General features: G+C 48.5%; 1 protein-coding gene and 1 long non-coding RNA gene across 12 annotated transcripts in view; one reads left to right on the top strand and one right to left on the bottom strand.

Annotated features, from left to right (window-relative positions):
- Positions 1-26284, bottom strand: part of cfap36 (cilia and flagella associated protein 36) — a 187801-nt gene that overhangs the window by 12062 nt on the left and 149455 nt on the right. For 5 of the 11 annotated variants that reach the window (XM_085981392.1, XM_085981387.1, XM_085981389.1 and 2 more), the window contains 3 exons: positions 22234-22336; positions 13717-13889; positions 922-1364 (listed from right to left, as the gene is read on the bottom strand). In XM_085981392.1, the coding sequence (XP_085837518.1) occupies positions 984-1364; positions 13717-13889; positions 22234-22336 (657 nt within the window). In that variant the 3' untranslated portion in view covers positions 922-983. Of the gene's footprint in view, positions 1-921; positions 1368-5094; positions 7306-13716; positions 13890-22233; positions 22337-26284 lie in introns of those variants that run through there. The other 6 variants (XM_085981394.1, XM_085981396.1, XM_085981390.1 and 3 more) reach the window with 3 other exon arrangements.
- LOC147121219 (uncharacterized) overlaps positions 1-26284 on the top strand; it is a 51631-nt gene that overhangs the window by 11659 nt on the left and 13688 nt on the right. The window lies entirely within an intron of this gene.

The following is a 26284-nucleotide window of genomic DNA, read 5'->3' as shown; positions in this document are numbered from 1 at the left end:
TTGAACCTCTGCCCCAAAAAATGGTGTCCACAATTCCCTTCCTGTGACACCATTGTAACTCTGATCTGGCTGCACAAATCCCACCCCAATGCATGTAGATAAAATCAGGGCACGGGGAAGGGCTTTGAGGCTCAGTCGTGCACGGGATCTCTCTCAATTACCTCCCCCACAAATCTCCATCATTATTAAGGTGGCGGTGTTGGGCCTGAACTGTCCCAGAGGCAGGAAAAAAGCGGGAACTTCATAAGTCACACAAGGTAGCAATGAATCCAACCTGCCCAGCAGGAACATGGCAGCCGAACAGTTAAAATAGCGAAAATTGACTTAATCCCCCCTGTTCCTGCCGACTGTCATTTTAACCCAGGAGTTGGCTCTAGCGGTGATCGCATCTGCTGGAAACAGGCAGGTGCCTCATTAATAAATATAAATCCGGGTCCCATGATGTAATTAGCGCCACAACGTGATTTTAACATTTCTAAGGTAGTCTGTTGTGGCACGAATATAAACTGATTGTGTCATCCTGATAACTGCTGATAGAATTTGTCTTTATTGGCGTTTGTGGCTTCCTCAGTAAGCCACAATAATAGACATCTGCCCAACCTGGCATATAAAAGACGATCAGAAATAGAATACCACATTGTAAATGATTTATTGAAGGGTGGTCGACTCCATTCGTGTGCTCGATTCCCCAGGAATACAGCAGATGTGTGTCCTCCATGAGATGATGACTGTTATTCACGAGTTTCGCCTCGGTTATTCCAGCAACTGCAAAGTTGTAACTCTTTAATTCATGGACTAACAATAACTGGCACTCAACCACATAATGGGTCAGAACGTTGTAGGTGGCAAATTTGATAGCTCTTCTCAATGTCATGGGTCATCATTGATGCGCTATCGATTCTAATAAAAGGCCGAGTAGAGTTCAGAACAACAGGCTTTTATTAACTACTGAATGCAACTACAAACAGATCAGGACTATGCCTCTAGTGGACGACCGAATGGCAGAGAGCTGCCGTGCAGCCGTCCTTATACCAGGTAGCCAAGGGCGGAGTCAGCTGAGGCATAGTCAGGTATAACAGTGAAACAAGAGTGAACGACAACAACAACAACAACAGTGAACGACAGTGGTTTACCACATTCACCCCTCGTTTAAAATTAAGTCCGGCGGGGTGAAGTGTATCAAAAGTTCGAGTAGGTGAGTCTGTCGGGCGGCCTCGTTTGCCGTCGAGATCTTCGTGGCGACGGTTGAGATGGTACAGCTTCCAACGACGCGTCTTGAACGGGATCGAGCACCGGCGTATCGTCCCCTTTGGTGTTGGGTGGGCGAGTGGACTCCGGCGGGTCCTGGGGTTGCGGCATGCCGTCTACTGGGGTGGAATGGACAGGGGTGAGAATTGGGTCTACTGAATTTTGGGCCGTGTCGAAGGGGGTCGTGGTGGAGGGCAATGGTGATGGGTCAGTGGACCCCGAGGGTGCCAGATCTCTAATGGAGACTGTATCCTCCCGCCCGTCCGAGTATGCCACGTAGGCGTACTGGGGGTTGGCATGGAGGAGGTGAACCTTCTCTACCAGGGGAGCCGTTTTGTGGGACCTTACATGCTTCCTCAGCAGGACGGGCCCTGGGGACGTCAGCCAGTGTGGTAGTGAGGTACCGGATGTGGACCTCCGGGGAAAAACGAACATTCGCTCATGGCGGGTGGCGTTGGTGGCAGTACACAGCAGTGACCGGATGGAGTGGAGTGCATCAGGTAGGACATCCTGCCAACGGGAGGTCGGAAGGCCCCTAGATTTTAAGGCTAGGAGGGCCGCCTTCCAGACCGTCGCGTTCTCTCTTTCAACCTGTCCGTTCCCCCGGGGGTTGTAGCTGGTGGTCCGGCTTGATGCAATACCTCTCATGAGCAGGTACTGACGGAGTTCGTCGCTCATGAAGGACGAGCCCCGGTCGCTATGAATATAGCTGGGAAAACCGAACAAAGCAAAGAGGTTGTGCAGGCATTTAATGACCGTAGCGGTGGTCATGTCCAGGCAGGGGATGGCGAAAGGGAAACGGGAGTACTCATCAACTATGTTGAGGAAGTACACATTACGGTCAGAGGAGGGGAGGGGCCCTTTAAAGTCGACACTCAGGCGCTCAAAGGGGCGGGTGGCCTTGATCAGGTTTGCTCTGTCAGGCATATAGAAGCGCGGCTTGCACTCTGCACAGACTGGGCAGCTCCTGGTCATGGTCCTGACCTCCTCGATGGAGTAAGGCAGGTTGCAGGCCTTGATGAAGTGGAAGAACCTGGTGACCCCCGGGTGGCAGAGGTCGTTGTGGAGGCCCCGTAGTCTATCGATCTGCGCGTTGGCGCATGTGCCTCGCGATAGAGCATCTGAGGGTTCGTTGAGTTTCCCGGGCCGGTACAAGATGTCGTAATTGTAGGTGGAAAGTTCAATTCTCCACCTCAAAATCTTGTCATTTTTGATTTTGCCCCTCTGCTTATTATTGAACATAAAAGCAACTGAACGCTGGTCAGTAAGCAGGGTAAATCGTTTTCCAGCCAGGTAGTGCCGCCAGTGGCGCACCGCCTCCACAATGGCCTGGGCCTCCTTTTCCACAGAGGAGTGTCTGAGTTCGGAGCCCTGGAGGGTTCGTGAAAAGAAGGCCACGGGTCTTCCCGCCTGGTTAAGGGTAGCGGCCAGGGCAAAGTCGGATGCATCGCTCTCCACCTGGAAGGGGATGGACTCGTCCACCGAGTGCATGGTGGCCTTGGCAATGTCATCTTTTATACGGTGAAAGGCTGAGCGGGCCTCCGCCGTCAGGGGAAAGGAAGTGGACTTGATAAGTGGACGGGCTTTGTCCGCATAATGAGGGACCCACTGGGCGTAATAGGAAAAGAAGCCCAGGCACCTTTTGAGGGCCTTGAGACAGTGGGGCAGGGGAAGTTCCATCAGGGGGCGCATCCGGTCAGGGTCGGGACCGATGACTCCGTGTTCCACCACGCAGCCAAGGATAGCGAGGCGGGTTGTGCGGAATATGCACTTTTTCTTGTTGTACGTGAGGTTTAGGAGTTGGGCCGTGCGAAGGAACTTATCAAGGTTGGCGTCATGGTCCTGCAGGTCATGGCCGCAGATGGTCACGTTGTCCAGGTAGGGAAACGTGGCCTGTAACGCATTCTCGTCGACCATCCGGTCCATCTCCCTCTGGAAGACGGAGACACCGTTGGTGACGCCGAAAGGAACCCTGAGGAAGTGAAAAAGACGGCCGTTTGCCTCGAAAGCTGTGTACTGGCGGTCCTCAGGGCGGATAGGGATTTGGTGGTATGCTGCCTTGAGGTCAATGGTCGAGAAAACGCGATATTGCGCTATCTTATTAACCATGTCGGCTATGCGGGGGAGAGGGTATGCGTCCAACTGGGTGTACTTGTTGATTGTCTGGCTGTAGTCGATGACCAGGCGCTGCTTGTTGCCGGTCTTAACGACTACCACCTGAGCTCGCCAGGGGCTGGTACTACCCTCAATAATCCCCTCCTTCAGGAGCCGCGTCACCTCAGATCTTATAAAGGATCTGTCCCCGGTGCTGTATCGCCTGCTCTTTGTGGCGATAGGCTTGCAGTCGCAGGTGAGGTTAGCGAACAGGGGGGGGGGGGTGTGATTTTGAGGGTGGAGAGACTACAGGTGGGGCGCGGTGGGCAATTTAAAAACTGCTGGTTGCAGACAGTGAGTGGGGGAAAAGGTCCACCGTATGTCAAGGTGACACTCTTAAAGTGACAATGAAAGTCCAACCCCAGCAGAACGGCAGCGCAGAGATGTGGCAGGACGAAGAGCTTTACATTTTTATAAACGGAGCCCCTCACCGAAAGGGTCACTACGCAGTAGCCGCCAACGTCTGCTGAGTGAGATTTTGAGGCCATGGAGATCCGATGGCGCGCTGGCAGGACCGAGAGGGAATAATGCCGTACCGTATCAGGGTGTATGAAGCTCTCCGTGCTCTCGGAATCAAAAAGGCAAGTTGTGGCGCGGCCATTTACCTGGATGTCCATCGTGGACCTGGCTAGCTGACGGGGTCTGGATTGATCCAGCGTAATGGAGGCTGCTGTGGAGTCTGGAGCGTCACTGTAAAACCCCGGTGAGGCGGTGGGTGAGTCGGGGGCCCGTTGGCAAAATGGCGGCGTCGGAGAAGGAGGACAAAATGGCGGCGCCCATGACGATCCCGATCCCCACGAGGCTGGAGGAAGGCAAGATGGCCGCTCCCACGAATCGCAAGCGGCGCTGAAGGTAGGGGGCTTCTGACTTCTGCAGACGCCAGCGTAGTGTCCCTTCTTACCGCAGGCAGAGCAGACAGTGTTTTTCGCCGGGCAGCGCGCCCTGGGGTGTTTGGTTTGGCCACAGAAATAACATTTCTGGCTCGGGCGGGACATCGCTGCAGCAGTTGGGGCCGGGGCCCGGGGCGGCGCCATATCCCAAGATGGCGGCGGCCGCGACATCCACGAGGCGGCCGCGCGGTCCGGGGAGTAGGCCTCCATGTTCCGATGGGCTATGTCCAACGAAAGGGTGAGTGAAATCGCCTTCTTCAGGTCGAGCTCGCTACTTTCCAGCAGTCGCTGCCGTGTGTGAGTGGACCTGAGGCCCGCAACGAGGGCGTCCCGGATGAGCTCCTCCGTATGTTCCGTGGCTGATACTTGCTTGCATTCGCAGGCTCGGCCGAGTTCCTTCAGCGCCCGTATGTATGCTTCTGTGGGTTCCCCGGGCTGTTGTTTGCGGGACCCCAGGAGATGTCTTGCGTAAACATAGTTGACCGGGCGTGCATATTGTTCCTTTAAAATGTCGATAGCCCCCTGGTAGCTCGTAGCATCCCGGATAAGGGCAAAAGCTCGGTGGTTTACTTTCGAATTCAGCACCCTGAGCTTGTCGGCGTCGGTGGCGACGGTCTCGCCGGATGCAGCCAGAAAAGACTCAAAACAGTTCAACCAGTGTGAGAACTTAGCAGGCGAGTCCGGTTCTTGCGGGTCGAGTTCCAGGCACTTGATCTTAAGTATCTGCAGCATCGTTATTTTTTTTTTGTCAGTAGTTAATAAAATTGATGCGCTATCGATTCTAATAAAAGGCCAAGTAGAGTTCAGAACAACAGGCTTTTATTAACTACTGAATGCAACTACAAACAGATCAGGACTATGCCTCTAGTGGACGACCGAATGGCAGAGAGCTGCCGTGCAGCCGTCCTTATACCAGGTAGCCAAGGGCGGAGTCAGCTGAGGCATAGTCAGGTATAACAGTGAAACAAGAGTGAACGACAACAACAACAACAATAGTGAACACAGTGAACGACTGTGGTTTACCACAATCATCTCATCCGTGATACTGCCCCCAGAGGAACTTTGGATAACACTAGTCATAAGCACACATGCGCCATCACACAGCATTGAAATACAGTTGACGCCTGGAGGTGCAGGGGCTTTAACTCTGGTACCATTCTCAGCTCAGGTTTGTCGAATACCCCTATGTATACTCTGTCTCCTTGGGGCAGGGGAGATGTAGATGGGTGTTTTTAAGGGGTAGTGCGGGTTGTGTAGAACCTGTCGCACTATTTCGGGGAGTGATTGCCCCTGCGCATGCAAGCCTCGGGACCGACTGTCTGGTCAGTGGCTCCCGATAAGAGCCCCTGCTCACAATTACAAATGAAGGCCGATGGTGGACCCAGCGGAAGTGCAAAAAAAATTGTTCTCCAACAGTGAAGGCAGATTAGCTACGACCTTAGAAATCAACAGCTATGAGCAAAAAAACAGTGCAGAAGAGTCTCCAGAATTATAATGGCTTGCAGCATCCTCCATAATTTGGCCATTACAAAGGGATTGGGCCTTCAATCTGCAGTTGAAGAAGAAGATGGAAAAAAAATCTCCTGATCAGGAAAGGAACAGCCAGGAGGGAAAGGTGGCAGTACAAGGCAACCCGCTGCCTGTAGCATATGCCACCAGGCAGGACATCATCAACAACTTTTTCCACAACAAAGGGTGCACTCCATCTGGACAAAACAAAATGCCCTTGATTATCACTTGCTTTACTCTCAGATGACTATTATTTAACTCTGTGATACCTCTAATACCCATTCAGGGAGAGAAGCCTTGTAGACATGAAAAACCAGACAAGATTAACACTGAAATAATACACACACACCAAAGTGCCAAATATTTACTTCCATATTGTTCCTGCATTATGCACTACTACTGCTTAATGCTGTGCCTACCCTCGGTGTCTAAAATTATTTTTGTGCAAAAACTCTTACTCCTATGTGGAGCTGAGCGACAGGAGGTTGTGAAGTTTGTGGTTGGGACTGTACTGATGGAGCCCTTGAGGACTGGGGTGATTTCCATAAGCGCCCTCCTGTATAAGATTTGAGAGGCCTCCATTCATGCATTTGTGCAGGGCCTTGGTGAGACCACACCTTGAGTATTGTGTGCAGTTTTGGTCGCCTTATCTGAGGAAGGATGTTCTTGCCATGGAGGGAGTGCAGCGAAGATTCACCAGACTGATACCTGGGATGGCAGGAATGACGTATGAGGAGAGATTGGGTCGATTGGGCTTATACTCGCTGGAGTTTAGAAGAATGAGAAGGGATCTCATTGAAACTTATAAAATTCTAACAGGACTAGATGCAGGAAAGATGTTCCCGATGGTGGGGGAGTCCAGAACTAGGGGTCACAGTCTAAAGATGAGGGATAAGCCATTTAGGACAGAGATGAGGAGGAATTTCTTCACCCAGAGAGTGGTGAACCTGTGGAATTCTCTACCACAGAAGGCAGTTGAGGCCAATTCATTAAATATATTCAAGAAGGAGTTAGATATATTTCTTAAGGCTAAAGGGATCAAGCGATATGGGGAGAAGGCAGGGACAAGGTACTGAATTTGGATGATCAGCCATGATCTCATTGAATGGCGGAGCAGGCTTGAGGGGCCGAATGGCCTACTCCTGCTCCTATCTTCTATGTTTCTATGCAGACGCATCGTCACTATTATGAAAAATTACAACATCTGCAATCACTCTTTGCAGCCCACTAGTGCTGGGCATGTGCTCAGTTGGGCTAATGGTCTGCAAGAGAACAAACTGAATAGTCCCAATTCATTCCTGAAAACCGAGCTAGGATGCTCTTCAGGGCATCAATGTAAGCAGTCATTGCTGCTACTGTGAAAGCAACAAATCTCCTCCGGACATTTAGATGCTGCAGAGATCTCCTGGATTGCCTCACTCATCAGAATGTTCTTCATGTTATGCTATACCTCCTTCATAGCATTGCAGATATGGTTCAAAGAATCATCCACCTTATCCACCATCTGGAATACAAGAGAGCAGACTGTCTCCATTGTCTGAACATGAAATCTCTGCTCGGGAATCAAAGATCTTTGAAAGATTGGGCTCAAAGGATCTTGGTCATTGGGCTCCTCAGCTGAAGGCAGTTGTTGCTGCCTTCCCTGGGGAGAGACAGCCGTTTCCTGATCATTCCCTCCCAGCTCCTCCTGCTCACTAGTGCTCTGTGATTCATTCTATAATATACCCTCTGACTCACTACCTCCTCCTGAGTGGATGTATCTGGGCTTGTGCGTGAATGAGTATGGTGCCATGAATGAGTCGGTGAATCAGGTGCAGGAATGGGCACTTTAGAGCTGCCAAGCTGCTCAGCAATCTTTTCATTTTCAATGGTCCAGCCCGTATGAGGGACACAAAAGATATTCCTTCACCTGTGGTACTCCTTTACCTTTAGTTGTGCGCAGGCTTCTCCTTTGCAAGGAACATAAATGATTTAGACAGGCTACAGACTATTTTCCAATTACATTTCACCCAGGTAGCAGACATTTAATTGTGATAATGCTTTGAGGTGCAGGAAATGCAACAATCGCTTCAGTTTTCACAGTTGCTGCAGGATATGTCATATGGGACAATGGAGTGGTAGCAGAGGAATGTGTGGCTGTGTGGGGTGGGGAGTGGTGAGTTGTTTTTGTGCTTAATAACTGTCCTATTCATCTCTTCTTTTACAAGGGCTGAGAATTTCCTTGGACCCGCTCTGCCACCGTAACTTCGCTAGAAGTTCAGACAGAAATTCTGTTTGCACGTGTAAACAGGGTTTCTGCCACACATCTGGAGAAGTTACTGTAGTGGTGTGGGAGCTGCTCCAGGGAAATTCCTGGCCAATGTGTGGTCATGGATGATGTGGAGGCAAGTCATGCTTCCAGCATTATTTCAGCATTTGCATGGGCACTCATGCCTTCACTCACCTTGGCCAACCTGCTAAGGTCATTAAAGCTTTTACAGCACTGTTCGTGGTGCCGTTAAGGTAGCCTGAGCCACATCCTTCCAAAGTGCCTGAACCTCCTTTTTCTGGGGATTCCTTTCCTGGGTGTCAAAGAGCATTTATCTTAATGCCCTTATCTCTGCCATATGACTTCCACTGCAACTTTAGAAAATTGTAGGGCTTTGGACATTGCAGATCCTCCTAATATTTCTCTTCCTTCTGCCATTGGAATAGTAACTTGAGCTCTGGGCCAGTTCTCTCTTTCTCCTTCCAATCAAACTTCCATACTTCTGGTCCTTTAAGCTGCAGCAACCTTTGAGCTGCTGCAGCTGCACGCAATCTTCCTCCCTTCCAGCAACAGAGAACCAGTAGTGATTGGGATTCCTGCTCTAAACTCACCCTGGATAACAAATTACACCCCCCCCCAACCACCACCACCACAAGGTAAATGTGGTTGGGTGCCAGTAGCATCATGTGAGCAGGTGAAATTCCCCACCATTTCTTCAATGAGCCTAGGGAAATCTAGGCTATCAGTCAGAATTTATTAAACCTCAGAATGATAGTTGATAAAATTCTAGGAAAACAAAACTGATAAGTCATTCTCTAGACTTCATTATTTGGTAGGATGTTGGAACAGCATACTATTGTGACTGATGCAGACAAAATATCTGAAAATGGAGCCAGAAAGGGAGACAGGTGGTAATGGTGTGGGTGGTGATGCGTAGTAGGGTGGCTGCCATGTGGCACAATGAGGAAAAGTTGTGAGAGTTCTGATCAAAATAGCTTTGCTCTGATTCTCCCAGGTATGACATTCAAACTACCATTTTATATGGAATAGGATGATGAAGAAGAATGTAATGATTTTTTCTGGGAAAGGGAAGAAAAATAAATTAAGTGAATGGATTTTTTTCTAGTTTCTGACTTTTAGATTTGACCTAAAATGGAATTCAGCCCTCCTGCACTTACTGATATAAATCTCATCAGCATGAAGAAACGACTCATGAAATAACACTGGATGGCCAGCTGGTGGCGCTGTCCAAGGAATATAAATACTCAGGCATGGGCCCAGCTTGCCCAGGGACATTTTGTAAGACAGGAACTAGTGAAGTACAACTAGACCTCCATGTTTTGAAACAAGTTGATTAAAGCCTTGCTTTATACTCGAACCAAGTGCGTAGTGAATTTTATTATGTCAATTTAATACCGACTCCACGTGATTTCGGGAACAGCTAGCTACGACTTCAACTGCAGAAGGGAACTCCGGCGTAGTAATCAATCCATCATGGACAAACTACTCAGACCCGCCCGTCTTGACCTGGACCCGAATTCACCTACAACTGCTAAGGTATGGAAACACTGGTATCGTACCTTCAGCAACTTCCTCAGGGTGTGTGGTGAGAATGTTTCTGATAAATTAGAGATACATGCCAATTATGTATCTCCTCATGTGTTTGACTATATCGAAGACTATGTAGACTACGACTCAGCTATCCTAATATTACAGCGACTATATGTTAAGGTCCCAAACGAAATTTTTGCTCGGCATCTACTGGCCACAATTCGACAACAACCCGGGGAATCACTTGATGAATTCCTTCAGAAATGTCGCAGGCTCAGCAAGGATTGTAATCTTAAAGCTGTCACAGCTGAGCAGTACCAGGAGGAGTTAATTTGTGATTCCTTTATTAATGGGATTGCGTCTCCCTTCATACGCCAGCGTCTGTTGGAGAATAAAACCCTCGAGTTACAGGCTGCCAATGACCAGGCATGTTCCCTGGACTTGCCAAGAGGCATGCAGATACCTATCTTTTACCTCGTGCACGGGCTGCTGCTATCACTTTTAATGACTCCTTCGATAGGTCTCGGGCAGAAGCCCTCACTGATAATGACTCTAACCTAGCGGATGACAATCCTACCCTAGAAGCCTTCACTGAAGACGACCCCGCCCTAGTGGCATCTTGGCAATCTGGAAGGAAGTGTTTCTTCTGTGGAGGTGCGTTCCATTATAGGAAATTTTGTCCTGCTCGTAACGCAGCCTGCAATCATTGCAGCAAGAAAGGTCACTTTTCTAAGGTATGCCAGTCAAGAGCCTCTGTTAGTAAGAAAGGCCACTTTTCTAAGGTATACCGCTCGTGAGCTCCTGTTAGTTTTGCAGCTACTATCTATAAAACTGCTCCTCCCCTAAGAGCCACTGCTAAGGCTACAGCCATCAAGGGTAAAACTGCCCCTCCTCCCATCACAGCTGTTTTTCCCCAAAGTCTGCCCCATGCAGCCACGAAGGTTTTGGTAAATGGACACATTTTGAGCGCACTAATCGACTCATGCAGCTCTGACAGCTTCATTAGTGAGCGGGCTGTCAGTAAGTTAAACCTGCCTATTTACCCCTCAGGCAGGGAAATTGCAATGGCTCTGATGACACTGACCACCAACTCTTCCGGCTTTTGTCTTGTCGACCTTATTCTCAATGGCCGTACTTATTTCTCCACCCGGCTCGGGGTGCTCAAAAACCCATGCAGTGATGTGCTCCTGGGACAGGATTTCCAGAAACAACACAAAAGACTCACTTTCGAGTTTGGAGGGTCAAAGCCGGAGCTTACTATTTCCAAAGTACCGTTTTGTGCGCTTTCGGCGGCTTCGCTCGACGAGCCCTCCTTGTTTGCCAATCTTTCCCCCCGATATAAGCCCATAGTCACTAAATCACGACGTTTCAGCCAAGATGATCGATCCTTTATCGAGGCAGAAATCTCTCTCCTTCTAACTGATGGTATCATTGAGCCATGTTCATCTTCCTGGCGGGCTCAAGTCGTCGTTGTTAAAAATCTTCTGAAGCAACACAAGAAACGTCTTTGCATCGATTACTCGCAAACTATTAACCAGTATACCAACCTGGATGCCTACCCACTACCACGCATCGATGATATGGTCAATAACCTTGCCAACTACAAGGTATTTTCAACTTTTGATTTAAAGAGCGCATATAATCAAGTACCATTAAAGGACTCTGACAAAAAGTATAGGGCCTTTGAGGCCAATGGTCAGCTTTATCAGTTTTGTCGCCTTCCATTTGGGGTCACTAATGGGGTGGCCGTCTTTCAACGGGTAATGGATAGCCTAGTCAAACAGGAAAACTTAACGGTCACTTTTCCATATCTAGATAATATCACCATTGCTGGTCATAACCAGAAGGAGCATGATGCCAATCTCCAGAAATTTTTTGACGTTCTCCGCCGTCGCAACTTAACCTTGAATGAGTCCAAATCTGTGAAATCAGTACCATCAGTCAACATCCTTAGCTACTGGGTGGGCAACGTTGTCATCAAACCGGATCAGGAGCGACTTCGTCCACTTCAGGAGCTCCCTCCCCCTACGAATCTCGGCTCTCTTCGTCGGGCACTCGGCATGTTCGCCTATTATGCGAAGTGGATACCCCAGTTCTCCGACAAGATCCAGCCCCTGCTTCACGCGAAGTCATTTCCATTGGAGGCAACGGCTATTTCAGCTTTCAACCTCCTCAAGCGACAACTGGAAAAAGCCACGCTTCGTTCCATTGAAGAAAATCTTCCTTTCGTGGTCAAGTGCAATGTATCGGAGGTGGCGATCTCTGCTACCTTGAATCAAGGTGGTCGATCCGTTGCATTTCTGTCCAGAGTTTTGCAGGGTAGCGAGCTCCATTATCTTCCTGTCGAGAAGGAGGCTACGGCCATCATCGAAGCTGTACGTAAATGGAGTCATTTTCTCGCTCGTCGCCATTTCACACTTATAACCGATCAGCGCTCCATGGCCATTATGCTGGATAACCGGAAACGCACTAAGATCAAGAATAACAAAATACAACCCTGGAGGATGGAATTGGCCGCCTTTGGATACACTATACATTATCGACCCAGCAAAGAGTATGTGGCCCCGGATACCCTCACGCGGGCATTCTGCTCTTCTATGTCAACTTCGACTCTTGCGGATCTTCATACTGACTTATGTCATCCTGGTGTTACCTGTATGTTGCACTTTGTGCGATCTAAAAATCTCCCATTTTCTACGGAAGATGTGAAAAGAACATGCTCCTCCTGTAGAACTTGTGCAGAATTAAAACCACAATTCTTCCGTCCATCGGATGGCTCGCTCATACACGCTATGTAGTCTATGCAGCGACTCAGCATCGAGTTTAAAGGGCCGTTGCCTTCCTCAACGCGAAACACCTATTTACTTACTATGGTGGACGAATATTCACGCTTTCCCTTTGCTTTCCCCTGTCCCAATATGCTTACTTCCACAGTGATCAAATGCCTTGATCAAGTCTTTTCCCTTTGCGGTACGGCCAATTTCATCCACTCTGATCGGGGTCCCTCCTTCGTGTCAAGCGAGCTCAAAAGTTATCTTTCCCAACGGGGAGTCGCCACAAGTAAAACGACACCCTACCAGATACAACGCTATCATTTGGAACGTTGTTCGTCTTGCACTGAGGTCACGCAACCTACCAGAGCAGCAGTGGGAAACTATGCTCCCTGACATGTTGCATTCCATCAGGTCTCTTATTTCTACGTCCACCAATATCACGCCACATGAGCGATTCTTCAGGTTCAAGCGTCGCTCCACTCATGGGACGTCCCTATCGTCATGGTTGGTAGCTCCCGGCCCCGTACTGCTCCGAAGGTTCGTCCGATCTTCCAAAAACGATCCCCTTGTCGACGAGGTGGAACTCAAGGACGTTAATCCCACGTACGCGCACGTGCGGTACCCTGATGGCCGGGAGTCCACCATTTCGCTCCGAGATTTGGCTCCCTGTCCAACCGGTCCCACGGACCCAAGGTAATAATGTTGACACTCTGCGCTCCTTTGAAGATGACGCCCTACCTGGGACACCAAGAGATCTGCCGGCTACCCCACTGGATCCACTCAGGGAGCCGAGCGCTCCCCGTGGGATGGCCACCCGAAGCCAGGACGCCAGTCAATCACCGGCTATCAAACAAGATGAAGCCAGCTTTGCGCCTGTGGGGACCCGCACCCGGAGTCACGATCTCCCCCATCTCCCTCAGGCCGATCAAGGCGACACGGGCCCTGTCGATCTACCAGTACGGATCAAGCGGCCCAGGGACCAAGACACGGTCCGGGGAGACGTGCCTTCCAGCCATAAACAAAGATCTAAAAGGCTGCGGCTATTCGTGGTCCGCCTAATCCGTTAGAAGGAAGTCATCGGACTTCCAAATCTTTTAGGCAGGAAGAATGTTATAAATCTCATCATCATGAAGAAACAACTCATGAAATAACACTGGACGGCCAGCTGGTGGCGCTGTCCAAGGAGTATAAATACTCGGGCGTGGGCCCAGCTTGCCCAGGGACATTTTGTAAGACAGGAACTAGTGAAGTACAACTAGACCTCTATGTTTTGAAACAAGTTGATTAAAGCCTTGCCTTATACTCGAACCAAGTGCGTAGTGAGTTTTATTACGTCACTTACCATAACAGAACCTGAAATTCCCGCTTCTATTTTTGCCTGTTGTAACCAGGTCTCTGCTGCATCACTTCGGTTCATCTTTTTTTCTATTGATTCTGATGGCAAAGGTTGTTCTGCTCCTTTCACTGGGGCTCGTACTGGTCCTAATTCTTTTCTGGAAATTCTATTGCTTTCTCCTAGTAAGTAAACAATAAATCAAAATGAAAACAGTAAATGACAGTGGGAAAAATATGGAAGAGCCATTTTACTCTGAGTACTGAATTGACTCTACTGACTAAAAATATAATCACATTTTCATCAAATTATCTTAATATAAGAGCTCATGAATTCTCGTGCCACTGTGAAAAAGGGATATCTGAACATACTAGCTGATTTTAACTGTAAATTCAAGCACGAAGAAAAAATATCTTTTTTCAACAAGTTTAGAGCTAAAAATTGTGATCAATTTGTGTGTTAAGAGATTAAGTACATGTTTGATAGTATATCAGCCTGCACCATATCAGAAAACAAGACACATTCACATGCATGTCTTGCCCACAACTAACTTTCACTGATCATTTTTGTTTTTGACCTCTTTGTTCATACTGCTGTGGAACTAATTTCTCTACAAATTAAGATGTTACTTGATATACCTATCAATTCATCCAATGAAAAGCGACGAGTTAAGAAAGTAACTATAGGTTTTTATTGGCTAAATAACAGAGCCCACCCTCGTGGGTGATCGGATCCAACAAGGAGGAATACCAGCCAGTCGACCACCTTTATACCTGGGCAAGTAGGTGGAGCCATGGGCGGAGTCAGCAGTGGTCAGCCCAGGTATAACAGCGTGGCAAGAGGCGACCTCGTGTAGTGATACAACAGTGTAAACAGTGATAACCATAGTGTAACGATATAACAGTGATAACCATAGTGTAACGATAGTGAACGATAAAAGTGGTTTACCACATTCACCCTTTGTTTAGATTTGAGTCCGGCGGGGTGAAGTGTACTACCAGTTCGGGTATGTCAGTCTGTCCGGAGGCCTCGTAAGTCTTTCTGATCGGCGCGGCGGCGGTGTTGCAGTCTCCGGTGTTAATGCTGGTGTCTGCGTGGTTGACGAAGGCTCATGGGGTTCCGGCATGCCGTCTACCTGGGCTGGATTTGGGGGGGTGGTGGGGGGTAACGGTGGTGTCTCAGGGGTGCCCGAGGGTGCAAGGTCTCGTAAGGAGACTGTGTCCTCCCGCCCGTCTGGGTATGCCACGTAGGCGTACTGGGGGTTGGCGTGCAGGAGGACCACCCTCTTGACCAGGGGGTCCGTTTTATGGGCCCTCACATGCTTTCGCAGTAAGACGGGCCCCGGAGAAGTCAGCCAAGTTGGCAGCGTGGTTCCCGTAGTCGATTTCCTGGGGAAAACAAACATTCGTTCATGGGGGGTGGCGTTAATGGCAGTGCAAAGCAGTGACCGGATGGAATGCAGCGCTGCCGGGAGGACTTCCTGCCAGCGAGAGGTTGGGAGGCCCTTAGACTTTAAGGCTAAGAGAACGGCCTTCCAGACAGTCGCGTTCTCTCTTTCCACCTGGCCGTTCCCTCGGGGGTTGTAGCTGGTGGTCCTGCTTGCAGCGATACCTCTTGCTAATAGGAACTGGCGAAGTTCCTCGCTCATGAAGGAGGAGCCCCGGTCGCTATGTATATAGTTCGGGAACCCGAACAAGGTGAAGAGGTCGTTCAGGCATTTGATGACCGTGGTGCTGGTCATGTCTGGGCAGGGGAAGGCAAAGGGGAAACGGGAGTACTCATCAATGATGTTGAGGAAGTACACATTACGGTCAGAGGACGGGAGGGGCCCCTTAAAATCGATGCTCAAGCGCTCGAAGGGGCGGGTGGCCTTGATCAGGCTTGCTCTGTCCGGCCTAAAGAAATGCGGTTTGCATTCGGCACAGGTTTGGCAGTTCCTGGTCATGGTCCTGACCTCCTCGATGGAGTATGGCAGGTTGCGGGCCTTAATGAAGTGGTAAAGTCTGGTGACCCCGGGGTGGCAGAGGTCGTTGTGGAGGGTCTGCAGTCTATCAGTTTGCACGTTGGCGCATGTACTTCGTGATAGAGCATCTGGGGGTTCGTTCAGTTTACCAGGCCGGTACAAGATATAATAATCATAGGTGGAGAGCTCGATTCTCCACCTCAAGATCTTGTCGTTCTTGATTTTGCCCCTCAGCTTGTTATTAAACATAAAAGCGACCGAACACTGGTCGGTGAGGAGGGTAAATCGTTTGCCTGCCAGGTAATGCCTCCAGCGTCGTACAGCCTCCACGATCGCCTGGGCCTCCTTCTCGACCGAAGAGTGTCGGATCTCAGGGCCCTGGAGGGTCCTTGAGAAGAAGGCCACCGGTCTCCCCTCCTGGTTGAGGGTTGCGGCTAGGGCGAAGTCGGATGCATCGCTCTCCACTTGGAAAGGGATAGACTCATCCACCGCATGCATTGTGGCCGTAGCAATGTCTTCCTTAATGAGGGAGAAGGCTGCGCACGCTTCTGCCGTCAGGGGGAAGGAGGTGGACTTCATGAGGGGTCTGGCTTTGTCCGCATAATTTGGCACCCATTGGGCATAGTAGGCGAAGAGCCCCAGGGTTCTCTTCAGCGCCTTTGGACAGTGGGGGAGGGGAAGCTCCATGAGGGGGCGCATTCTTTCGGGGTCGGGGCCGATGATTCCGTTCTCTACTACGCAGCCGAGGATGGCAAGGCGCGAGGTGTTAAACGCACATTTCTCCTTATTGTAGGTGAGGTTCAGCCGTTGGGCCGTACGGAGGAATCTTTCCAGATTAACATCGTGGTCCTGCCGGTCGCGGCCGCAGATGGTGACGTTATCTAGATAGGGGAACGTGGCGTGCAGCCCGTTCTGGTCAACCATCCGGTCCATCTCCCTTTGGAAGACCGAAACCCCGTTGGTGACGCCGAAGGGAACCCTAAGGAAGTGGTAGAGGCGGCCGTTCGCCTCGAAGGCTGTATACTGGCGGTCCTCAGGGCGGATAGGGAGTTGGTGATAGGCCGACTTAAGGTCGATGGTGGAGAATACCCGGTACTGCGCAATCTGATTGACCATATCAGATATGCGGGGAAGGGGGTATGCGTCCAGCTGGGTGTACCGGTTTATGGTTTGGCTGTAGTCGATGACTAGGCGGTTTTTATCGCCGGTCTTAACGACTACGACCTGGGCACGCCAGGGGCTGTTGCTCCTCTCGATGATGCCCTCCTTCAGGAGACGCTGCACCTCACAGCTAATAAAAGCTCTGTCCCCGGCGCTGTACCGCCTGCTCTTGGTGGCGACGGGTTTACAGTCGCGGGTGAGGTTAGCGAACAGGGAGGGGGGCGGGACCTTGAGGGTGGATAGGCCGCAGGTGGTATGCGGTGGGCGGTTTAAAGGCTGCTGGTTGTCGACTGTGAGTGGGGGGAGGGGTCCACCGTATGCCAAAGTGACACTTTGCAGGTGGGATTGGAAGTCCAGCCCTAGTAGGACGGCAGCGCAGAGCTGGGGCAGGACGAGGAGTTTAAAATGTTTATACTCCGTGCCCCTAACCGACAGGGTCACAATACAGTAGCCGCTGATGTCTGTAGAATGGGACCTTGATGCCATCGAGATCCGGTTGCGCGTTGGCCGGATAGTGAGGGAGTAGTGGCTCACCGTGTCTGGATGTATGAAACTCTCCGTGCTTCCGCTGTCGAACAGGCAGGTCGTGGCGTGGCTGTTTACTTTGATGTCCATCATGGACTTGGACAGGTGATGCGGGCGAGCTTGGTCCAGTGTGACGGAGGCTAGTGTATGGCTGAGCGAGCTGCTGTAGTCTGCGGGTGAGGCGGTGGTCGGGTCTGGCGACAAGGTGGCGGTCCACTGTGGTGGACAAAATGGCGGCACCCACGAGGTTAAATAAGATGGCTGCCCCCACAACTCTCATGAGGCATTGCTGGTGTCGGTTGCCTTGATCAAAGATGGCCACCCCCACGACTCACACGAGGGGATACTGGCATCTGTGGCCTGGATGAAAGATGGCCGCCCCCACAATTCGCATGAGGCACTGCTGGCGTCTGTGGCTCTCCCCCTGCAGGCCTTAGCGAAGTGGCCTTTCTTCTGGCAATGGGAGCCAGTCGCGTTTCTCGCAGGGCAGCGCGTCCTCGGGTGTTTCGCCTGGCCACAGAAGAAGCAGCCGGCGGCCCGATCGCGGGGGTCCGATGTTGCAGCCGGTACCGGGGGTGGCGGTCCCGATCGGTTCTGGGATGCCGACGCTGAGGTAGGTCCCGGAGGCGGCGTTGCGAGGGGTATTGCGGCCGGGGTCGGGCCGGAGTCCCAGGGTCGCGCAGTACAGTACCTGGAATACGCCTCGAGGTCCCGATGGGCCACTTCCAGGGAGCGGGCGAGGGCTGCAGCTGTGTTCAGGTCGAGGTCCTTTGATTCGAGCAGTCTTTGCCGTGAGTAGTCGGACCGAAGGCCTTTCACGAAGGCATCGCGGATATTCTCTTCAGTATTTTCTGCAGCCGTTACCGCTTTAAAGTCACAGTCCCTGCCGAGTGTTTGTAGTGCCCGTAAAAATTCATCTACAGACTCTCCTGGCTGTTGCGGGCGGGATCTTAGGAGGTGTCTGGCATACATAGAATTTACCGGGCTCCGGTACTGCTGTTTCAGCAGGTTGATGGCGGCCTCGTATGTAGTAAGGTCCTGTATGAGTACAAATACTTTAGGGCTCACTTGGGCGGTCAGCACTCTTAGTTTGGATCTCTGAGGCACGCTGGATTCTCCCAGGTAGGATTCGAAACAGCTCAGCCAGTGTTTGAAGTCGAGGGCTGAGTTTGCTGCCTGTGGGTTTAGGTCCAGGTATGGCGGTCGGAGGGCTCGCAGCCAGGCCGGCTGCTGTGGCTGTTGTAGCTGGGCGTCTGACTGGTCTGACGGTTCGTTAAGACATTTTTAAAATTTAGCCAATAAAATTGATATACCTATCAATTCATCCAATGAAAAGCGACGAGTTAAGAAAGTAACTAAGTTTTTATTGGCTAAATAACAGAGCCCACCCTCGTGGGTGATCGGATCCAACAAGGAGGAATACCAGCCAGTCGACCACCTTTTATACCTGGGCAAGTAGGTGGAGCCATGGGCGGAGTCAGCAGTGGTCAGCCCAGGTATAACAGCGTGACAAGAGGCAACCTCGTGTAGTGATACAACAGTGTAAACAGTGATAACCATAGTGTAACGATATAACAGTGACAATCATAGTGTAACGATAAAAGTGGTTTACCACAAAAATATAATCACATTTTCATCAAATTATCTTAATATAAGAGCTCATGAATTCTCGTGCCACTGTGAAAAAGGGATATCTGAACATACTAGCTGATTTTAACTGTAAATTCAAGCACGAAGAAAAAATATCTTTTTTCAACAAGTTTAGAGCTAAAAATTGTGATCAATTTGTGTGTTAAGAGATTAAGTACATGTTTGATAGTATATCAGCCTGCACCATATCAGAAAACAAGACACATTCACATGCATGTCTTGCCCACAACTAACTTTCACTGATCATTTTTGTTTTTGACCTCTTTGTTCATACTGCTGTGGAACTAATTTCTCTACAAATTAAGATGTTACTTTATTAAACAAAGACCCTGCTCCAAATTACAGCACTTCTATTAATTAATCTTTCTGTCTCTAATTTATGATTCCATTTTCAAACGAGAAAAGGGAATGCTGTTCTGAGGAATTTTCCAAGTCAGCCTGGTTACTGTACTGTCTTGGTCAGTTCCTAGTACCAGTGAAGAAAAAGTCCACAGAAAACAGCTCTGATAGTTACCCTTACTGGAATGATAATCCCACTATTTGGTTTTTTTAGATGGTGCAATGCTCTTATGCACAGATTGGTAAGAGCATTTTCGGGTTATGCTGGAGTTTAATCATTAAAATCACACAGCTTATCAGCAATGATCCCTGTAAGCTGCGCAGCGCTCCCTGGATCCCACGCAGCTGGATTGTCAGCGTTTGAATGCAAAAACCGCACATGCGCATTATTTTGAATGGCCCATGCAGCCCCTTAAAGGGACCGCATGGCGGCAAAAAAAATTACTGGGAACATTGCTTATCAGCACAGATAAGATTACCACTGTGCAGCGAAGACCGCCCTACCAGTTAGGGTACTGATTTGCAGGGTTATTTGTATCAGAGTGGGAAGAATCCCAGCGGTTTTTGCATTCAAAAGCCGGCAATCCAGCTGCGCGGGATCCAGGGAGCGCTGCGCAGCTTACAAGGATCATTGCTGATAAGCTGTGTGATTTTAATGATTAATCCCAGCCCCAAATAATAGGTCTACCCCTGCAGGTCCCATTAATGAGCTATGCTGGCTGGTCAATAATCAACAGGGTCTTGGAGTACTATGACCTGCCTGGCTCTTGATTTAGATGACTGGGCATGCCATAGAGGATCAATTAAGTTCCAATCTTCCTTTGCCAGGTTTGTCACCTTGTGCAGCCTTATAAGGTTATACTCTTGGTTCAGTTGGTGGCACTCTCACCTCTGAGTCAGAAGGTTGTGGGTTCAAGCCCCAATCCAAAGACTTGAGCATAATTCAGGCTGACACTTCAGTGCAGTTCTGAGGGAGTACTGCACTGTCAACGATGCTGTCAATTGGATGAGACATTCGACTGAAGCCCCTTCTGTCCTCTCAAACGTATGTAAAAAATCCAATGGCAGTGTTTGAAAAGGAAGGAGCAGGGGAACACTGCCCTGATCAATATCCAACATCACTAAAAAAACAGATTATCTGGTCATTTACCTCACTGCTGTTTGTGAGACACTGTTGTGCGCAAATTGGCTGTCATGCTTCCCTACTTTACAACAGTCACTACACTTCAAAAGTAATTAATTGACTGTGAAGCACTTTGGGATATCCTAAGGTTATGAAAGGCACTATATAAAAACAAGTTCTTTCTTTCTTTGGCCATCAGTTGGAGATGCAGAACTTCAGTAGCAACTGCCTGCCTCTCTGCAATCCAATCATTGTGGACACCAAACCTTAGATATATAATGTGTGTACTGTACAATGACTGTACTGCGATCTTTCTGCTTTTAGGAGCCTTGCTCTAGTTCTATCATCTTCTCCGTAAGGAAGTTCAGCATTGCTCCTCTACTCTTACTAATGGTAAATAAATTAAAATTGTTTCATTAAATTAAAACATTTTTGTGGAATATTTAAGATGTTTCATAGTCTAAGTTGGTTTCTTCTGCATCAGACAACACAATAGTAAAATATTTGTAACTTCTCAAACACTGCAAACAACAACAACTTGCATTTAAAAGCGTTAAAGAAGGTGAAGAAAGAGATCTGGGCATACTAGTGCATACATCTCAAGGTACGTGAGCAATGCTGTGAAACGATAGCTAGAGCATATAGGGTGTTGGGGTGCATTCATAGGACAATTGAGTATAAGACGAGGCATACTATTTTGTCCTTGTACAAGACCTTGGTCAAGCCTCACTTGGAATACTGTGTCCATTTTTGGTCTCCTCACATGGTGGGTGATATTGAGGCTTTGGAAAGGGTGCAGAGAAGGATCACTAGACTAATTCCCAGTATAAAGCATCTTAGTTATCAATATAGGCTAAAAGAGTTGGTACTCTACACTTTAGAGAAGCGTAAACTTAGGGGTGATCTTTATAAGATGATGAAGGGAATAGATTGTGTTCCAGCTGACAGTTTGTTCCAATTAAATAGGTTCGGGAGGACCAGGGGTCACAATTTTAAGTTGTGTAAGGCTAAGATCTAGGCTAGATGTCAGGAGGAGGTTCCTTTCCCAGGGAATAGTGGACCTCTGGAACAGGCTGCTGTCTCATGCAGTGGACGCTGACTCGCTGAATTCCTTCTGGTTGGGGTGTCCAGGTACTTCAAGGAATTCAGAACCAGAGTGATCTCCTGGACTAGTTTTGATCGAAGAGGAATTTCCCAGATTTTTTCCCCCCAAATTGGCCGGGGTTTTTATCTTTTTTTTGCCTCTCCCAGGAGATCACATGGCTTTGGGTGAGGTGGGGAGTGTATATATTGTGATGCAGAAGGTATCGCAATTGTGTGGGACAGGGTGGATGAACCAGAGGGTCTTTACCTGTCAGTCATTGTTCGTATGTCGCACCTGTCCGAAAGCAAGTGTAATCAGACAAAAATTGACAAGTACCCAACAGACAAGGAAAGGATTATAGAGATATTTCAGAAAGTATTAAGTACTCTCATGACTTTAATTCCTGTAAAAATCTTTTTTACAAGGCTTAGAAGTTTTTTTAAAAAACAAGTAGATACAATAACAATATTTAATTTTTTTTTAGAATCAAGCTTATTAACAGGTATTTCAGATTTTCTCATTTTATATGCTCTATGTTCAACTACAGTATACATACAAATTGAAATATTAGCAATCTGCCCCAAAAACCATTAATAACAGCAATAATACCTTTAACTTTACAGGTGTTGTTCCTGTAGTTACCTGATAAATTGCTTTGTCGATCATTGCCCCTGTAGTTACCTGATAAATTGCTTTGTCGATCATTGCCCATCTTGTTTCTAATTTCAGTTGAGGATACAGCTTCTGGTACTTTCTCTGTGGTTTTTATAGACTTTGTAACACTCTGGGAAAAAATATAAAATATTCAAGCTTGATGATTCAGGACATAGTACTTCCTCTACCCTCTCATTAGTTTCCATGTCTTGGAGTTTTAGTTTTACCTTACTTGTGTGTTCATTTTTGTGTCGATCCTTCCAGGATATTGACTTGTCAGCCTAAATTTTCCAAAAGCCATTATTTTAATCCCGGTGGTAATCTATTTGTTTTACATGAATTATCGGCAGTTAAAGTAACACCGATTGGAAAATCTAGGCTATTTCCAGCAGTTTGCCTCAGTTTCTGACTGAAGGGTTCTTGTGGGCCACAGGTGAGGGAGAAGTGAGTTGCTGAGGGCTGTACTATGAGTACCACTGTACTATACTATACTTCACAATTACTATATCCAATTATTTTGTATTGACAAATCTCTAGGCATTATTTTTGTGGTAGTGAATACTCACAGCAAGCCGGGTCAATTCAAATAATGTTGTTAACACACACTCAACAAATCTGTATTAGAATTCTATATCCCCTCTCTATCCCCAAGGTGTTACACATATTTAAAAAGTTTTATATGTTCAAAGATTTATTTCATTTTTTGGAATAAACTGTTAGCTTCCCATCCTATCACTTAATGGTACTAATTGCTTTTTAGCTCAAATTAGCCTTCTTGTCTGGCTATTTTAAAATCTGGCTGAAAAAAGTAGGAACCTACATTTTAATTTTTTAAAATTAATTGGAAAGAAACTAAACCTGACAAAAAGCTTAATTTTATTTATTCTGTTAGGTTTTTACAAAGAGAGAAAGCAGAAACAGAAATCACTTTCTAACCAATTTGGCTTCTATTTTCCATAAAGTATAAGCTTTTACTATCATTATTAAATTAGCTCTTTCCCTAGAGACAGGATTCCACCAGCTCAAACAAATCTTTAGTTTACAGATTAGATCATACAGACACAATGGCGCACCATATTAATGTAAAGGCGGGTTCCAAGTGGCGGGGGTGGGGGAAGTTGCATGCAAGAAACCCGATAGTAAAGTCAGCGGGTCGGATTTTCCGATTTCAGCTTGATTGTTTTGCCAAGCGTACTCCATCACATCACTCCTCACACCCACTTAAGTTTCAGCGGAGCATATCCTTTACTTTCTATGATCTTCAACCTGGAAAGGAGGCACCTGAGGTTATCTTGTCATCTCAGGTGTACAGTAGTTAAAGGAATGGAAATTGCATTTCTGTAATAGTTTGAATCCTGAGTAGGGCAAGGGGCACATGTTCAAACAGTAAATTTAGGACTCCCCACGTATCCATCCACCGCTGCCACTCACCCCAATCCTTATGCAATGTGATTCATCTGTCTCATAGTCACCCTCACCGAATGCACTGCATCCATCGGGTGAATATGTGGCCTTCAGTCACTCACATGTCTGGCTTTTTGTCCTTATAGAAGAGAGCACAAACGCAAGGGACATGGAGAGGGCTGGAGGTGGCCGCCACAAATTTTGCAGCTCACAGATGCAGAGGTGGATGCCATGGAGCTAAGTGGCACATCTGCATTCCTTTCAATTGGAGATAGAGAGACTGGGAACTCTCTGACACACATGCTGACTTTATTTAATCAATGACTGAACTATGCAAAGACGGTGTATGGTGATTGTCAAGATCATTACTTTGCCACGACTAATTTATATCCCTTTCTTTTGTCTTCCAGGGTCTTCATGCGTACAGCAAGTGTTGCTGGAGATGCATGAAAATGATTCCTCAGAAGACCTCATTCCTTCTGAAGGTGCACCGTCACAGGACGTAAAGCCATGCACCAGCGCAAATACTCGCATTTCAGTGGACCCAGTTAAAGAGTTAGTTGGGTTTTCACTTAGTGATTCACAATTCACAAGTAAGCCCATGCAAACACTGGTGGCAGTAATGGCTGTGGGGAGTCTGCGTGGAGGGCGCAATCCTCTCCAAGCTCTGCTCAGCTGGACACAGATGCTGAACTATGGGGGCCATCGTTGAGAAGGAGAATGCTAGAGGTACATCAGGAATTTTGCGAGGTACTGACAGACGTACCACACACACACTCCACAATAGCAGAGAGGATGGAGGAGTCCAACTCGAACACTAGTGGTTTGGTGACACAGGTGACTTTGTCATGGCGAGCGTGGCCGCCTCAATGGAGCTTCAAGCACAGCTCTCAAATGAGACTTTGAATGCCAACATGTCTGCCACCTTAAACAGGATCACAGATACCTTATCCATGTCCTTACAATGCGTCACTGATCTTCACCAACTGATCTTCTGGTCTGCAGCAGAGTGGTAGGAGTGATGTGGTGCTGGCCCAGGAGAGGGGTGATGGGGAAAGGGGACATGGAAGTGGGAATTCCACTCAAAGCACTCCCACTTCCCACCCATTGCCCCCCTCCACCCGCCCCCCCCCCCCCCCCCGCCCTCAGCCAGTACCCGACCTCCTCTCCTGCTGGTCGAGCAGTCTTTGGCGGGGACATCAGGGGCTCCAAAACCCAGAAGTCATAGGCCAAAAGCATCTCAGCAGTCAGGGCAGGGATCTCACCAGCCTGCCTTTACCTCTGCTGAAGCCATAAGGGATGCACCACGTGGAAGCGCAAGTTAAAGCAATTGTAATTCACCAAGGGTATGCACATGGGTGTTTGACAAAATGTTACATTTTTGAGTTTCATTTTTTTATAACGTCACATAAAATTCATTGACTAGCACCACTTCCATGTCTTTCCCATTATTGCAGCCTGAGTGCCAACTCGCCCTTTCACTTGTTTCATGATGAATGTCAATACATGATGGGACCCATTGGGCAGATGTGCAATGGGTGTATCCATGGCTGAAGGACTGTTTAGTGCAAAAGGCGGAGGGGTGGAGGGAGTTGATGCTGGTGGTGGCTTTCATTTGTTATTTGTTCCAGTCGGAATAATTAACTGAACCTTCTAGCTATGAGGGCATCCCTGGCAGCAATGTACGCGGCTGGTCTAGCGATGGGTGCCTCATCTTCATATTCTTCCTCCTCTTCAAATTTCTCATCAGAAGATGCCTGATGACGCCTTTGTCCTCCTTCACCTGCAATCCTCTCTGCTGCGCAATATTTTGCAGGACGCAGCACCCTATTATGATTCTGGACACCTTTGCTGGTGAGTACTGAGGGGCGCCTCCAGACCTATCTAGGCACCGGAAGGGCATATTCAACATTCCGATGGCTTGCTCTATGACACACCTGATGGTCATGTGGCTCTCGTTTTACTCCTGTGCCTCATCTTTGGGGTTCGTCACAGGTGTCATGAGTCAGGCTTGAAGGGGGTATCCATTGTCTCCTACGAGCCAGTCCTTAGGTCTGCTTTCTGGAACGAAAAGGTCTGGAATGTTGGACTGCTGCAGTATAAATGCATCATGACAGCTTCCAGGGAACCTCTTCTTGTGGTTTCACATCAGCTGTGCATTGTTGGAATAATACCCCTTGCGGTTGCTAAGCCAGAGAGGTGAATGCGAGTGCCCGCTTATTCTGGCTACATAACAGGGGAAGTTTACATAACTCCCAGCCCTGGCAAACAATCCATCTGTCATCTGCCTTATGCATTTATGTGCAGCGGACCGAGAGACTCTCAATATGTCTCTGGTAGCGCCCTGGAAAGAACCAGAGGCAAAAGAAATTGAGGGCGGTGGTGACTTTCACAGCCACTGGTAATGCGTGGTCGCCAGGTCCAGCAGGGAGCAGGTCTTCTTCTAGGAGGCTGCATATGTCTGCGACCACCTGACATGACAATCTCCGCCTGCAGAAGCACTGCTCTTCCGAGAGGTCAAGGAAGCTGAGCCTCTGTCTGTGCACCCTGTTGTGTGGGTAGTGCAACCTCAGCCCCTCTGTTGGTCTCCTCTCTGCTGTTCTGCACCTCTCTCCTGTGCACCTGCTGATCATACCACAGCATATCGTTGCTGCCGTGGATGGTGGTTGTCTTC

Source organism: Somniosus microcephalus, chromosome 3, assembly GCF_052327205.1.
Source record: "Somniosus microcephalus isolate GS21.2 chromosome 3, FLI_Smic_1.0, whole genome shotgun sequence".
In the NCBI taxonomy this organism is placed as follows: Eukaryota; Metazoa; Chordata; class Chondrichthyes; order Squaliformes; family Somniosidae; genus Somniosus; species Somniosus microcephalus.
This window is presented reverse-complemented; position numbering and strand designations above follow the sequence as displayed.